Source organism: Merops nubicus, unplaced genomic scaffold (assembly GCF_000691845.1).
Source record: "Merops nubicus isolate BGI_N331 unplaced genomic scaffold, ASM69184v1 scaffold19482, whole genome shotgun sequence".
NCBI lineage: Eukaryota > Metazoa > Chordata > Aves > Coraciiformes > Meropidae > Merops > Merops nubicus.
In genome coordinates this window covers 37,200-53,848 of record NW_008592288.1, presented here as the reverse complement: position 1 = coordinate 53,848, position 16,649 = coordinate 37,200, and the positions used below count along the sequence as shown (strand labels likewise).

The window sequence follows — 16,649 nt, the reverse complement described above, 5'->3', positions numbered from 1 at the left end:
CCACAAAGAGGGACAGAAATGAGAGAGCTCCCTAGCAAAATCTATTTCTAAGATTGGTATATTTTAATGAGATTAGTAGCTCATCCTTCTTTTCTGTCTGTTCAAAAACTATTACATTGGGACGTTAATACATTTCAGACAATTTTTTTGTGCTCTACTATATATACATATTCAAAATTTATACAGAAACAATAGTGGCTTTTTATGAGTAGAGTTAAGCTTCAGTGCATTTGACAATTAATTATTGCACATAGAATAATCTCAAATGCCCAATTATTCTACTGAACAAATGCAGCAACAAATATAACCTCTTATATTTTTGAACATTTATCTTTCTGTAAAATCTTGTGTCGGTGACACCTTGGGTGCCAAAGAAGTGAAAGGATCTGTGGGGGATCTGTTGCTGGTTATTCTCAATGGTATAGGAGGTGCAGGTGGTCTTCTAGCTGGCATTGTATAGAAGCAATCGGTATAACTTTTATTCCAGTCATTATCAAAGTTAAAATCTGAACCAAGAAAAGTATTTTGTTCAGTGCCCAGCAAATCTGGAGATCCAGCTGACTTCCTGGAACTGATTTGCTTAAAATCTGGAACACTTTTAGATGGCTTTAGCTTTATGTTGAAATTCTCCTCCTCATCATCAAACGTCACCCATCCTTTTGGCTGTACATTTTTTACCATGAGAGATTTACTTCGCAAGCAAAAAGCGTCGTCAGATGCATCAACAGAAAATACAGGCTTGCTTGTATTACAGCTAGGGGCATTTAGAGAAGGGAAAAGATTGCAAGCAGCACGTCCTTCTAGTAAATGTGAAGTTATTTCAGACTCCTGCGTTTCCCTTCTAAATGGGTTTCCAGCATTAGGAGTTCGTTCAGTGAACGGATTTGTGCAGTTCAGTCCAGTAACAAATGGATTTGGAGAGCTGCGCTTATGTTCCTGGGATGTGTTAAAGGGTGGAACAGGAGGCATTGCTGGCATGCAATTTACAGTATTCAAAATATCAGCATCTCTTTGTGTTGCTGAAGGCAACTGTATCAACTCCTTTTGGTTAAAAGTTGGAACAGGCGATGTTCGTACAGACGTCTGCATCTTGGACACAAGCAGCTTAAATGACAAGTCTTCAAAAGGGTCACTGTTTAACTGTGTTTCAAGTTTAGTGCCGTGTGTTCCATTTGTTTTCATCTGGAAAGAAAACAAGGTGCTTAGTAATCATGTGGCTGGCTCGTTTAAGATTATCACTAACTCCCCATTTCTCATTCTATGAGAGGAAAAGAAGCTCTTTGGCTTAAGCTGAAACTTCAGTACAATTTGGCTGCAACTTGCACAATGCAGTTGTAGTAGGCTGGTTGCTTTTTTCTGACTCCCAACCCTTTCTCTGAAGAAAAGCCTACTAGTTGTTAAACACAATTTCCCCCCTTGTTGGTTGATGCATCTTGAATTTACTTCATGCAGGTCAGAATCCTAGCCAAAACCACTAGTAGACACTGTGTAAGAAATCTTTAAAAAACTTGGAAAATGATGCTGTATTCTAAACAAGTGATAACCCAGCATGAATATGAAATAAAAAGCTCTAGGCTTCATTGTTTGAGAGTTTATAACACTGATGTTACAAGCAATATTTAAGCGTCACAATGAAAGGAAAAATTAGTGTTATTAGTATACGCATTTCAGACATTTCTGTGTAGGCATATGTGTCTGTAGGCATCTCCTGTGCTTCCTGACATGTGAAGGTACAATCACCAGTTTGTAGTATTTTAATATGGCAAGTTATCATTATTTATAATTATACCAAATGGAGAAGACAAAGTTTTCTCCACAGAACTTCTCATCTTTTGAAAACAAATTATTCCTGGTTTTATAAATTTCTTTAAGCAACAATGCAACTTTTATACCTCGTAACAACTGTCCAAAAGAATAACTACCTTTGTTCAATTCATCACACCAACAGAACAGAGTTTGGAACTTCCCTTTATTAAGTGAATGCAAAGAATTAAGTGAAAGTTAAAACAGCTTCTAAGAATTCAAATTTCACAAATAAATCTCCCATTTTAACACATCACCTTAATATACCCAAATAGTTTGGATATTGAGCATGAAAATTCTTAACTAATGTTTTGTCAAACTAAGATGCTACCTAAAACTATGAACCAAAATACAATATTATTATAGCTAACCTCAATCTTTGAACGTCTTGGGTTTACTGCATTTATTGTGAATAGTTTGAAACATGTCTCCACATATCTACTGCCTAAGCAGCTATGCAAAATTAGGCTAAAGGCTTTAAAGACTCTGAGAAATAGTAAGAATATTGTTTTTCCCAATGTGTCTAGCATAGCAATTTCTTTAAAAAAGAAAAATTGCAGTTGTAGCTTGAATTGGTTGGCAGGAGAAATGAGGTACTCTGGCAACAATGCATTTGCTCTGGTGGGTTTTTTTAAACAACGTTGGTTACATGCATCCCTGGTACTACTATGTCAGAAAGTTTCTAAACCAGATGAGACCTTAACTTATCAAACCATAAATAGAGTAGTTCAATATTGCTATTTTTGTGTATATGGTAAGTGAGTTGGAATATAATATTAAATAAGGCATCAAGTAACTGAGGGGGGAAATGTGAAAAACTGAACGGTAGAAAGAATATAAATCAAATGGAGCTTGGCACTAGATGGTCAAGTCCTCTGTTCATTAACAAAATAATAAAAAAGTACAAGATTCCAAAGAAATTATGAATCCAAATTACTCTTTAAGTAAAATTTGGCTCTGAATAATTCTGGAACCAAATGCTTTTAAAACTGTAACAAACAGTATATTTTACTTTGGGTAATAGTAAGTTCTCTGTTCTTTGAGAAATGTGAAGTATGTGGTTTATTTTGAAAATACTTTGGCAGTGCAATTGCATCAGGATTTATTTCTATTAAAGAGAAATGCTAACTCTGACACCTACTCATTTTTTTTTCCAAATAGCCCGAGACTGGGTGATTCAGCAGTGACTAAGTAACATACCTGAGGTTACAACTGTTTCATAAAAGATGATGAAGCAAAATATTTGCTATGGCGCTAATAAATACAGTTATCAACATCAATTGAAATTGCATTATGAAAGGAAAAAGCAAAGTATGGTATGACAGTCAATTCATTAATGCAGACAGGTGATTTTTAATGTGGATGTGACTGCAGATGTATGAAAACAAGATTCATACATCTTTTCTGCTGGAATAGATGGAGACCACATATAAGATTGGTAAATAGTAAGATACCTGTTACCCTGATGGTTGCTCCTGCTTGTGAAAGAGAAACAGACATCAAAGGAAAGAAAAGATTAGGGAGAAAATCCAAGTAACAAAGCAACCTCACGTTAAAAATACTTTAGGTTTTCACAAGCTATTTTTTGAGATACGAATACAAACCAAAAATATTATATACACACTATACTGTATTTTAAATTTCTGTTGTATTCTGTTGTAAGACTCATAAGCCCTACCATTAAAAGTCAAAAAAACCAGCTCAAGCCAATTCCATTGTTATTTCCATACCAACATTCATTGTGCAGCTGAGCGAGCTATTGTTTGAAGACTAATTATAAGAATATGGCTATTGATGGTCTAATTCTAACCATCTATTAACATGAAAAGCACTATAGCCCTCATCTAGGAACGGTGTTGGTATAATCACTCATCTACGGTAATCATTTTTAAAGCTGAAAAGAACCATAAGACTTCTCATTGAATAAAAACCCCAAAATTTCTTTAATTTACAAAACATAAAATCTATTTACAATAACTACTTTTATTTTTTAATATATTGCTTGGCAATATATAGAGTCCTGAATATCCACACTGTGTACCAAGCAATTATTTTTATAAGAAGCAATTTAGCTTCTTAGATATCACAATCATGTTTTGAATGAAAGGATGGGCTTGGAATCCACTACCTCTCGAAAGACTGAGTGTCAATTTAAAGACCTCTTCTCAGAAAATATCCTATTTACAAATGATAATCAAGAAGTGAAAGAAACATCATTTAACAAAACTCAAGAAAAAAAGAAAACATAAACAAAAAAAATAAGCTAGAGACAAAAAATGAAGCTCAAAGTGGATCTTTCTTGTGGTTGCACAGCCTGCATTAATTAAAGATATCAGATTGCAGAGAAAATAAGAGATAACTGACCTGACCTTAAACTCTCTGGTTTGGATACTGTTAACAATATAGCCATAGCATTACACAGCTTAAAAACCTGTTTACAGTGTTCTTAAGCATATTTTTGATTGCTCTGTATATACACAGATAAATGTAATTTTCATAATGATTTTGAAAGAACCGCTTGCACCTCTTTCACAAAATTATCAGTGGCAAAACTACATTTAGAAGTTGTGAGGCTTTCAGAAGTGACACAATGCAATCTGTTTCTCTTAACAAATTTGATATGTTCTTATCTATATTATGCCTCCATGTATATTCTCTGCTGCCTGCACTTCATACTTTCTAACAAATGTCAAAAGGTCCTGATACTCTACTTGTATTTTCAAAAATATCCTCCATTTTTTGGACCAGGTTTCCAAACTTTTAAAAAAAAAGTTAACAGGCAGAGAGAGAGAGCTTCAGCAGAAAGACAGAAAGAGCATTTAAAGATTTTTTTAATTAGAATTCAAAATCAACTCACTGAAGACTGAATTTGGCTGCTTTATTGTGGTACAAAATAGGTATTCTCTAACTGCTTTAGTGAAAGTGGGCTTCAGACGTAGAGATAAGGTAAAATCTAAAATACTGATGAAAACTTACTAGTCAAAAGTATCTACAGCTGAGTTTATGCTTGAAAATACCCAAACACCAGAAAACAAAACCACAAATATATGCTTGGTAAGAAATGGGCACAAATCCATCAGCTTCAATAAATTTGTGCTTTTATTCAAGTAGTGTATTATCTGGCCCAGCACCCCATACTGTAAAAACTAACAGCACTGGCCTTTAGTGAAGAAGTTTAGCCTTATGTATATATAAATAACACTGAGAGCCTACTTCTGCATTTTTTTAAGCAGTACTAAGAAACTATGACTTTTCCTAGAAAAAGTAGGCTTTTTAAAAACGACACTCTAAATGGTCCCACAGAACAGAATATTAATGTTACTTTTTCAGATTATTTTAATCTATATTTTAAACTGACAGTGGAGAATGCAGAGGTATGTGTTTCTATTAAGTATCTATCAGTATCATCTTCCTGCAATGAATTATCATCAACATAAAGCACTATATAAACATGAAGCAATATATACAGCTTACTTTATAATCAAAACCTGTGTTAGCTATTTACCATACAGTTTAAGTCATGCATGTATCATCATCAAATTAGATTTCTTAGATGTTAGTTATGGACAAAACATACGAAAAAGTATTATCCTTCTAGAGCCTGATGATCTTTGAATCTAATCTTTTGACCTTTATTTTTGTCTTGTTTGCTTGCTTTAAGAGCTTCTCACACATCTCCAGCATTCAGTACAAGCTGTGTTAATTTATGTAATGACAATAACAGACATGCAAGGTCTTCTTACTTACTTGCTGTGAAGGAGCAGGTTCAGAAGGCAAACTGTGAGATGATCGGCTACGAGGAGGCGGCTGGGGGGGCTCCAGGCTTTGTGGGGCACTTGTCTGAGATGGATGGGACGCCACAGGTATGAGAGGCTCCTGCATCCTTAGCACAGGCTGCGGCTGAGCTGTGGGCTGAGCAGATCCAGCAGCCTGAGGCTTTAGTGGTTCGGGGAGCAACGGTGAGCCTGCAAGTATATTTGCAATGTTTTTCAATGTGAAGAATTGTAACAGAAATCTGAAGAATGGCATGAATGAGGAGGCATTGCTGTGGAAGCACCAGACAGAACTGCAGAAGAAGGGTCTGTAAGAGCAGCAGGTGATCATGGCAACTAGATTAGAAGTCATTAAAAGCTCTGCATATCTCCGCTAAAAATTATTACCAGATACAAAATAGAGAACCAGAAACCATATAATTCTTAAATGTACTTCAGTTGTCTTTAAAGGTATTTTGGAAGTCACTATAATAACATGCATATTTTGATATTAATGCAATTTTAAAACCCTTTATGTTTAGGAAGTGGCTTTTAAGAGTCAAACACTACTCCATATATGACTACAGAGCAACCAGTGCAGAGAATGGTCCAGGGACCAGCACATGATAGGACACACCAATATGCTCAGAACAAAACCCAGCAATCCCATCAGTTTCTTTTGATAGCCTGAAATCTATGGGTCTAGATCTCATTTGAGTGCTGCCTATTATCTGATAAGGGTTTGCAGTATTTGTGGATGATTAACAGAAACTGCCAAATGTTACTACATTTGAGAATCTTAATTTCTAGTGAAAAACAAAGTCATCTGTTGGCAACAAAGCATTCAAAGCAGAGATGGTACCTCTTGAATGAATAGTGACATTTAAGTTATAAAGTAAACCTACCCCTGGGTGGTTCAGCTGGTTTGGTCTGAGTTTCAGGTGCTGGTCTTCCACCAGAGGGACGGACATGGCTTTGTGGTGCACTGATAACTCCAGCTCGAGGTGGAACAGTCTGAAATCATAATTCATGAAAAGAAGGTATTGTAGTTCCACTTTGGATCTGTAGTCATCTACTGCTAAATGATTCAGGATAATTAGGACTCTGTGAAAAATAAATTCTTTGATAACAGTTGCTGAATTAATTTTTTAGGCATATATAAAATCAAAGAATATATTCACAAAACATTATGAGGGTTCAATCCAAAGCAGAGGATTTTGACAAGAGTCTTCAACTTTTTATATAAATAGTTACCTGTGCAAGAATGTTAGAAACCCTCATAATTTTGTTAGTATTAATAAGTTAATTTTACCTAAGCCCATCAATTGTTGTAAGCAACAACAGCAGCAGCAACTACCTTATTTGGAGATCTCATAAGGATGCATTGATGACCCACCATCAATGCAGACTGTAGACACCATCTACCTTTTAGTCTCTTTTTCAGAATAAACACTATTACACAACTCGCTACACAAACATGACCTAAAAACAAGCAAAGAAATTTCACCACTACTAAACAAGTATTGTTCTTGGTCTTACTTTTACTAGATGTATGTACTTTACTTCAAAGACTTTGTATAGCATCTGATTCATTAATTGTTGGCTGAGTCCATTTAACAACTGTTTAAATGCTTTAAACCACCTAACCTCTGAAATACCTGCCTTCCCTTTAATTGCCAAGATTTGTTTTGTTATTTTTCTGAACATTCTGAAAGTAGGCAGAAGGATGCTTGGATTAAATGCCAAACTTTATTTTTAAAAAAACCAAAAACATCAAAAAAGAACAGAAAAGAAAGGAAGTCTAAAATAGTGCCCAGGCCCACGGGGTGGGAAGGGGCGCCCACCACGGCTACTGTCCCCGGTCCTGACATGCTGGAAATGAACCGCTGCCCAAAAACAACCTGAGCAAAAAGAAAGCAGCAATGTCAGTTAGGAAATCCAAACAAGTGCTGAGCTAAAGCTTGAAAAGCCAAGCAGATCTTAGGAGATTTTTTTTCAGACCTTCTATGAGGTTTGTTGTGCTTTTTGGTTGGTTGGTTTTTTGTTTGTTTTGTTGTTTGTTTTTTTTTTTAAAGAAAACCTCAACGTCTGCAAAGGAAGCAATGCAGTCAGCTTTGACTTATCAAATTATGCTGACAATTGCAGCAATGTGGCTATTTCTGGAAACTGGCAAGCAGCTCTAACTGCAGTCCAGCCTGCTTGTGGAGAAGCTCAGCATAAGAGAAGAGCAATACATTTTTCCTGTCTTGATAATATGAACAAAAATTTTTGCACTCATGCGTGTTCCAAGATATTGGTGGAGTCTCTTCTGTGCACCAGATCTTTTAATTGAATTATTTTGATTTAGAAATGGCAAATCCTGTGCTGGATCTAGATTACAAAGAAAAAAAAAGAAAAAAGTGAGGCACATGTTGATAAATTACTACATTCTTTCCTGCACATACCAGGTTTTCTTTATGCAAATTTTAGAAGAGGGTGTTTTACAATTCTGGGAAAATAACAAAAAAGTGCAGAGATAAAGAACTCTTCACTGTAAGAACCCAGCTGTTTAAGATAAATGAATCAGCAAAAAGTGATTTTGGTGGTGGCTTTCAACAGTAGCTTTCAGGGATTTCAATACTGTGAAAGGGTACAATAGAAATAGCAATACCAGTAAGGTACAGCTCCTTGGAGCTCTATGAGAACTCTGGTATCTCTGCACAACTGGCAGCATTCTTTTGTTCCTTGCTCACTGGTGGAGAAGGACTCTACAACATTTTATGAAACAAATTTATATGAATTTAACTTAAATCTTTTGTGGTTAGCTAAATCTTTGAATGGATTCTTCATACTCTCTCTCTTTCTCTCATTCACAACAACTGGTCTATCACTTTACCTGAAAGAAAGATATAAAATTAAAAGAGGTGCTGTATTTGTAGACAGGTCAAAAACATCATGGGTGCCTATCCCACTGGCATTTATGCTATCAAAATGCTTTTTAACCTTACTAAAAACTCACGTGTGCTTTCCATCCCATCAGTGTCATTGTCAACATCGTCCCAATGATAAGAGCAAAATGCCTTAGAAAAGGAAAACAACGTTCTCCAATGACCAAAAAATTGGTAAGAAAGGGCCAACTTTTGCTGCTTTTCAGTCTATAAAACATCCAGGTGTAAAGAGGTATGATCTAAGTCAAAGAGCCTGGAACTGTCACAACAGAGGAAACAAAGTAAGTGCAAATACTGTGACTGATATAGATACAGAAAGAAAAGTCCTTCATGCTGCTGCAAAAATTCTCTCTAAAACATGTAGCCTGAAGAATTATCAACAAACAGTACCATTCCTTACTAATTCTTTTTGAAGACTTACAGCTATTAAACCCACTTTGTTCTTCCCTAACACAATGCTCCTACTTGCTGCTGCTGTTAGAAATAAGGGAGATATCATCCATCTCTTGATTTCTTGTTTGTAGTAAAGCATTCAAGTGCCCATAAACCTTTCATTCACTTCCTTCAGTTAATTTCCACAAGTAAAAGAATGAAATGCAGAAGTAATGTTTGTTGAATGTTTTGTTGAAATAGTTGAATGTTTCTTTTTTACATGAAGACCTTTATCAAAATTAGTTTTTAAAATAAGGTACAAAATTCCATTACACATGAAGTAATCAGCAATATAATACATCAACTGCCTACATAATACATGAACTGCCCGCAAGCAATTAACTGCCATCAGGATAAACATTTCGGCACAGAAGGTAATACATTTTATCCTACCAAATCAGCAATGTAGTTGACAGAAACATGGAAAACAGAACAACTTTGCACTCTGCAGTTACTTGAAACTGGAAATAAAAGGTAGTATTATTTGGGAGCCTATGAAGCAACTGCATAGTTTGCAAAACAGTTAAGTCATTTCCAGTATGTGTATTTTGGAGTACTTTTACTCAACAGACAAGAATTGCTGAGGGAATTATCTCACGTAAACTGTAAAATAACTAGTCAGTTTTGCATTTTTCTTACATCTGTTGTGACTTACAAAAACCCACCACCAGTGTAATAAACTGTAGAAACTTAGAAGGAAAATTATTTTAAGTCAGAATACCTACCGGTCTGGTTGTACCATATCCAGCAGTTCCTGCACTTGAAATTCCAGTCGAAGGTGGAGGCTGATTACGAACTGGAACAGATATTAGAGATCACTGAATTAGAACATATTTCAAAATCAACTTATTTCTAATTTTAATTAGTACAAAGCATTTATCTGTATTACCTAGGTTATCTTTTCTTTGTGTTCCAGGACTTTTTTGTGCTTTGAAGCATAGAAAAAAAATTAGATTATCTTTGTTAGATAAGCTACAAATGGGTATTATACAGCAGTGGTAAATTATCACTAATGGAAATGGGAGCAAAAAGACATTAGTGATTTTTTTTTTAAGTTGTTACATACTAAAATCTATCCATCGGCTATGCTGTTACTCTAGCACACTGTTATTCCATGGCACATGTGAAGTAACTTGACCCTTCTAATTACAAATGAAGTCAAATCACCTCCTATTTGTTGCAAGCTAACGATGCTCACTTGTACAGGTACCCTGTGTTCTCAATCATGCTAGAAGTAGATGTTTTCTTTTGTAGCATATTCTGCAAATATTCTAACAGCAGTCTTTAAAACAAAAAGAACTTATGTAACATGCCGATTCAAAAAATCATGCAATCAGAAGAATACATCTGTAATTATACATGGTTCAGCAACCTACAGGACCTACACCAAAGTTTCTGAACCTACTGTCATTGTTTATGGGACAAATATGTTACAGCACCAACCTCAACATTTACATGCTGATGCTAATGACAACCTCGTATGCAACATTCAAGTTGTGAAGTGCAAGACATGAAAAAATTACCTTTACCTCAGACAAGTGCACAATTTCTAACAGGCAAAGAGGTTTAGGATTCTGGCTTGTGTTTCTGTTGCCTATTTCCCAGGAAGGTAAAATCACCATGTCAGTTACAGTAACTGGAAGGAATACTCTGTGGTACATAAGACACTTAGTTTATCAAATTGGCTTCCAGTTTTCAGAGAACCCTGCTTTCTTAGAACCAGTTAGAATGGCTTTCTGGGTACAGTTCTCAGTAATGCAACTTGCACCCCGAGCAACTTGGCGCCAGTTCACCCTACTCTGAGCAGGAGGTTGGACTAGATAACCACCAGAGGTCCCTTCCAACCTGAACTATTCCATGCATATAGTGATTTTGCCAATTTAGAAGAATGAACCAGCAATATTAATTTAGTATATGGGAGGACATCTTGACTGCGACTTTATTAGGACTTTTACTGCCATACCTATATTTGCTACAAAGCGACATGTTCCTGAGGGGATAGGAAGAAACCCAAAAACATGACTGCTGGCATGGCTAAAACAGGAGCCATTCAATGCTATACACACATACTCCAGTTAGGATAATGAAAGAGAAATGCTTCTCAAATGTTTGTCACATACATGTAGGTATCAGAATCAAAATACCTATACTGTGCTCTTTAGAAAGAGACAAAATGTTGAATTACAGGTTAAATAATTTAAATGGAAGTTTCTCTCCCCAAAATATATGAACATATGTAGTTCTTCATGAAAAATGAGGGCTTCTAGATTCCTGATTCAGCTACAGGTATAGTATTTCCTCTAGCATTCACTCAGCTACAGCTTCCTCTGAGATCCAGCCCCAAAAGTGTTCTTCTGGATTCAGTTGAAGTTTTCACTTCATTTTTCATAAATGAATACTGCTTTCTACAACAATTCACACCATCACTAAAAAACAGGAAGCAACTTGGCTGTCTGAAAACTACACTAAATAAAAGAAGAAAGATCCTACACAATAAATACCTTAATGAAACCACCTTTAGTATCACAAGGGCAATGATATTACTCAGGTATTACATTAGAAATCCATTTCTAGAATACAAAAATTGTTATGTTACCTTCTACTTCTCTCCTAGCTACCCCAGGACTGGGAGGAGCTCCAAGACCTTTTCAGAGAAAGAAGAGAAGCTGTACGTTGCATAAGAAAAGCAGTAGATTGAGAAAGTAAAAACAGAAAGAACACTGCCACAAGACAGCTTTACATAATTTTAAATGGCCTAGCTAGACTGTAGTTACTTGTAGGAGATAGCTGTTTGCAGCAGCATGGGGAAACCAGACTAATATGAATCAGAGATCAACAAGTACGATCATGTTTAGAAACATGCTGTTAGTTCAATTTTACATTACAGTTCCAAAAGAATTTCGTTTCTTCAGTATTCACTTTTGACAAACTTTTGCAAATTCAGAATGATATTAAATGTCAATCTTGAAACTCTTCTAAAGCAGAACACGTACCTATACTCAAACACTTGAAAATGAACAGGTACATCAGTTATACCCTGAAACATTGTGTGCTTCCTGTCGTTTAGGAGAACACTACATAGTATGCTTCTGCCAAAACTACATTTGAACAAGCAATTTTATGAAAGAAATAAGTTTCCCACATTACTGTATCCTACAGAATTGTATCCTTAAGTTATCTCCAAGCAGCACTCTGTACTTGGGAAAGCTGTAATCAATTGGTGCACAGTAGATGTTACAGTTCAGACTGAGAGAAAGATGATTTTCAATCATGCATTACCATGCTGAACTATTTCTGCAATATGATCAAGCATATACTGGGTCCATAAAACTGTGTGGTAAGAACATGGCAAGACACAGAGAACTAGACAGTATGCAAGGAGAAAACCTTAAGGCATGCGCATAGGAAAAAGTAACAGCAGTATCTGGCAACTCTGGAGTGGCTCAAGAATAGAGGAAGGAAAGGGAGCCAGTGTTTAAGAAGCCTACCTTAAAAGCAAGTTTTGCCTTATCGATGACACAGCCTCATGCTTTCTCATCATGTGCCAATGTGTGGTATCTGCTCAGGAGTTCTCTATGATCTGGCCCGCGTGCTGTGAATTTTGTCAGATATGGGTGGAGGTGTCACTCAGAGTAGGAGGAGTGAAGGCTGCAGATGAGGCTGGCATGTGATTATCTCCAGAGATGTCAGATCTCTGGTTTTGCTGAACATCTGGTTCAAAAATGTTAAATACTGGCATATGTTATATATTCTATGTGAGTTACAGGCTCTGCCAATTAACATTAGATTTCCATTGCAGAAGTATCTGACAGTGAACTCTGTGAGAGAAGCAGCACCGAGCAGGGATGAATAGAGTGTTTGTCAGGAGGGGGCACAGGAGGAGAGCACTGCCTGAGAACATTTCATTGCCTTCAGGTACTGCTCTGCCTGTCTCCCGTGAAACCCAGAGGAACCCCAGGGCAGAAAAGACAGTGGTAACCCACAGGCTATGAGAAGCCTGCCTGCTAACTGGAGAAAAATAAAGGGAGGTGGAGAGCAGACCAGCAGAGCAGAGGACACTCCTCTGAACCTTCTGTAGTTACAGAGACACAAAGCTAACTGTTCATCTAGACACAATAAAACCTCTCCCAAGAGCAGATAACTAGACTGTTAATTTCATAGATCTTCTGCACTTTCCCTCCCCAAAGCTCAACTCAGCCCATACCCTGAACAGGTATTCTCAGTATGCTCTTGTTAAGCAAATCTTGTTTTATGAAAGATGATTAATACAGCAAACTCCTTTCAGGAGGAAGAAGTCAGAGAACCTCTTTGACCACAGCACATAGACACCTTCCTATATTGGTGTACCATACAGAGAAAGACTTCTGTGCATAAGAATTTAAAAAGGTTTTGCAAATTTCAAAATATTCATTATATGGGAGAGAAAGGCCACAAAAGGCAAATATCCCAAATTTCTCTTACTAATAATACTCTTTCACAGTGATAAAGCCAACTTATGGTGCTGTGATAATGCTATTACAATTGGCATTATAGGAAGCCTTTAATCTTAAGGACAGTGAAAAATGTACATCTGAACCTGAAACACATTTTTTGTTAGCATTTTAAACTGTTGCTGTAGTCTGTATATAGCTTGAAATCTCTATTGCAGTTTGAAACAGTGTTTTGCAAGTAAAGATATCACATACTTGTTTTAAATAGTATTTAAAGGAAAGGGGGTGGATTTATACAGAAACAACTTGTAACTTATGCCCTCACACCTTCTAGAGAACTGTGTGTTCTCCCAAAGATTACATTTACACATTAGCTTCATGGAAAATAAAGCAACCCCAACTTCTCATGAAGTAAAATGTGCATATGTGCATACATGTGCATGTATGTGTATATATGTGTGTGTATACATCGTATATATTTTTATATATATGAAATTTACACCATTTGCCTACATTTCAACAATGCATTTACTGTTGTAGCTTTAAGGCTTCCTTGTTTCCTTCATTACTGAACGTTCCTTCTTCAGCAAGAAAAGAAGCTGCTCTTCCCCATATTAAAAACAAACAAACAAACAAAACCAACAAACAACCCAACCAAAATGCTTTTTCAAAATGACTGGCATATCTTAATGCACCCAAACAACCTAAACTGCTCTGCCAAAAAAAAAAAAAAAAAAGAAAAGCTACACTGGAAAAATAAAGATGTTCAATGGCTCTTGCAAGGCTAACGTGTGACTCTAAATGTCTGTGTGCATTAGTAAGTACTTGCTGCCTGAGTGCATGTATTTTCGTTGCTTAATATACTTGCATTTATTTTAATGTCAATGTCATCACTATATTTTCTAGGTTTATTTTGTTTGGAAGATGACAAGGAAAATGTAATGCATTTTACCCAAATTATTACATAGGCTAAAAATACCATGCATTTTCTTAAAACATTAACAGTTTAAAACAATTATCCTTTCCTGCATTAATCAGGAAAAGTCTGGCTAATATTATTGAAGTAAAAAACCAAAAATGTTATTTTAAAACTTCAAGTAACTGACAATTAGCAGCCTTTATAATTTTTAATGTTCTGGAAAAATTTCCTGTATAATGTATTAAAAAAAAAAATCTTGGGTAAACAGAGTGCAACATTTTAATTTTTAATTATAAAAGACTGAGAATTTATAAAATCCTCAGTGGAAATCTTTCATATTAGCAGGCAAAAAATCTACATTTGCAAATCCCTGCACTAAGTACATAGTCTTGTTTCCTTGAATTCACTTACAATGTAAAATATGACCCAAAAAAACAAAACCAAATACTCTTCCAATCGTTAAAGCACACTGAGCCATTAGAAGAAATGTTACAGGCACTGAAGGGAGTGAAACACTCAGAAAAAAAGGTTAAAACACATGATCAAAAAAAGAAAGGTAACAATTAAAATGGACAACGTTTTAAAGATATGAAAAATGTCACTTTGCACGGGCTACAGAAGCCTAAAACCAATGTGTGATACACTTATATATAGTACACAGGATTATTTTTACAGTGCTTTAGGAGCCTTCATTCTAGGTAAGAGAAAGTGATGCTATTTCCCCAAGCACAGAAACATGCTGTGATTTTGATACTGGTTCCAGTCCTGTGCTAGCTTGCACAGAGCTGTAAAAGCTGAGCTGTAAAAGCAAAACATTATACCTTATAAATGTACACCATGACTGGAAAATGAAGAAGACAGAAAAAGTGGGATGAGTTTTAAGTCAGAACAATACATGAAAAAATTATATTACAATCTCTTTTAAAAGATTGCATAAAAATCTAGTTTTATGCAAGTAATAATTCTTTATGGAAAGCTATGTTGGGAAAGAGGGTGAAAAAAGGCGGCTAGTCTCTGCACAATTGAGTCAAACCAGGCAAACAGGATTGTGTCAGTGCACATAAAACTACACAGGACTAAAGTATTATAATTAATTAATTCTCGTATGTGTTACAGGTCATATATAAACTGGCTATTGTCTAAAACTTAAGCATTTTAACTAATTTGAAATATTACATCTTTGGCCTAATAACCTCCTTCCCTCAACTCTATCTAAGAGCCATGCACATTTCCATCTGACATCAGAATAACTTAAATGATTATGTCTATACTATGTAAAATAGTTTACTTATTTCTGAGATTGCTCAAAACTTTTGAATTTTCTCAAAAGAACCTCTTTCTTACCAAGTGATTGTCAGTGCCTGAAAAGCCATTAAGAAAGTATTTCAGAGCCTCTATCTATTCTCACTCTATCCCATGTATTAATGAGCTGATTTAAGTCCAAGCAGGACAGCCCAGCTATGAAGTGTGTGACAAAGGACAAAGATTAGTTTCAGGAAGAAGCACTTCTGAAAACACGTGAGCCATTATTTACATGCAAAACCAGATCAAGCTGGAAAAAAAACAAAACTAGCCTTAAAGGTTGATAACACCCTCAGCATTACCAAAAAGGAAAGAATTAGGGGAGAATAATTTCAGGATTTTGTTAATTTGTAAAGACCTGTAGCTCTCAAATGGCTTCAAAGTAACTGAATACATTCCCTTGATAAGTTTGTGTCTCTGAAGTACCTGCTGCTTTCAAAAAACTAGACAATGTTTCTTGTCTCTAAAAGGGCTTAGGAGCACATTTCAGTCTTGGAAACAGAAAATAAACTATCTACCCATATGTCAGTGTTCAACTTAAAGACAAACATAACTCAGTGCTTTGGAGCTCTCTGATAGCTGGTGATCATCTAGGGGAAACTGGGCCAGGCCAGCAGTAATTTCAACTTGGAGATTAATTAATGGATAATCACTGCAAGTAGTTACTATTGCAATCCATTTTACAATGCTTCTTGTCATGGACTGAAGAAAAAAGCTAAGCTTTTCACAACTAACGTCTCTGCTTTCTCAGAAAAGAACTTTTCTGGGTATATTTTGACCAGGACAAAGTAATAGAAATCTGGAATAACATTAATCCCTCTGACTGTAAGGTTACCAGCTTCTGGAGAAATATTTTTTTCACAAAAAAGTTCAAAGTAATTCAGAGTGGGATACACGCCCTGAGAAATTAATTGCATTTATATTCAAGAATTACCCATTTTTATACGTTTGGACATCATCATGTTAAGCATCATCAGAACAGACCACCATACTAATTGTGCTATGTAGTCATATTCAAAAACAATTAAAATCATTACCTCCAAATTCTTTTCTAGCGGGTGCAGGACTCCTACCGCCTTACAGT

General features: G+C 35.8%; 1 protein-coding gene across 1 annotated transcript in view; it reads right to left on the bottom strand.

Annotated features, from left to right (window-relative positions):
• Nucleotides 1-327: 327 nt before the first annotated feature.
• The window catches only part of SYNJ1 (synaptojanin 1), a gene marked incomplete at its 5' end in the record, with an annotated part of 50,112 nt that continues 33,790 nt past the window's right edge, over nucleotides 328-16,649 (bottom strand). The window contains 8 exon segments of the mRNA XM_008935101.1: nucleotides 328-1,182; nucleotides 3,258-3,281; nucleotides 5,551-5,768; nucleotides 6,461-6,569; nucleotides 9,640-9,710; nucleotides 9,804-9,842; nucleotides 11,511-11,558; nucleotides 16,603-16,641. Coding sequence (XP_008933349.1) covers nucleotides 328-1,182; nucleotides 3,258-3,281; nucleotides 5,551-5,768; nucleotides 6,461-6,569; nucleotides 9,640-9,710; nucleotides 9,804-9,842; nucleotides 11,511-11,558; nucleotides 16,603-16,641 — 1,403 coding nt within the window.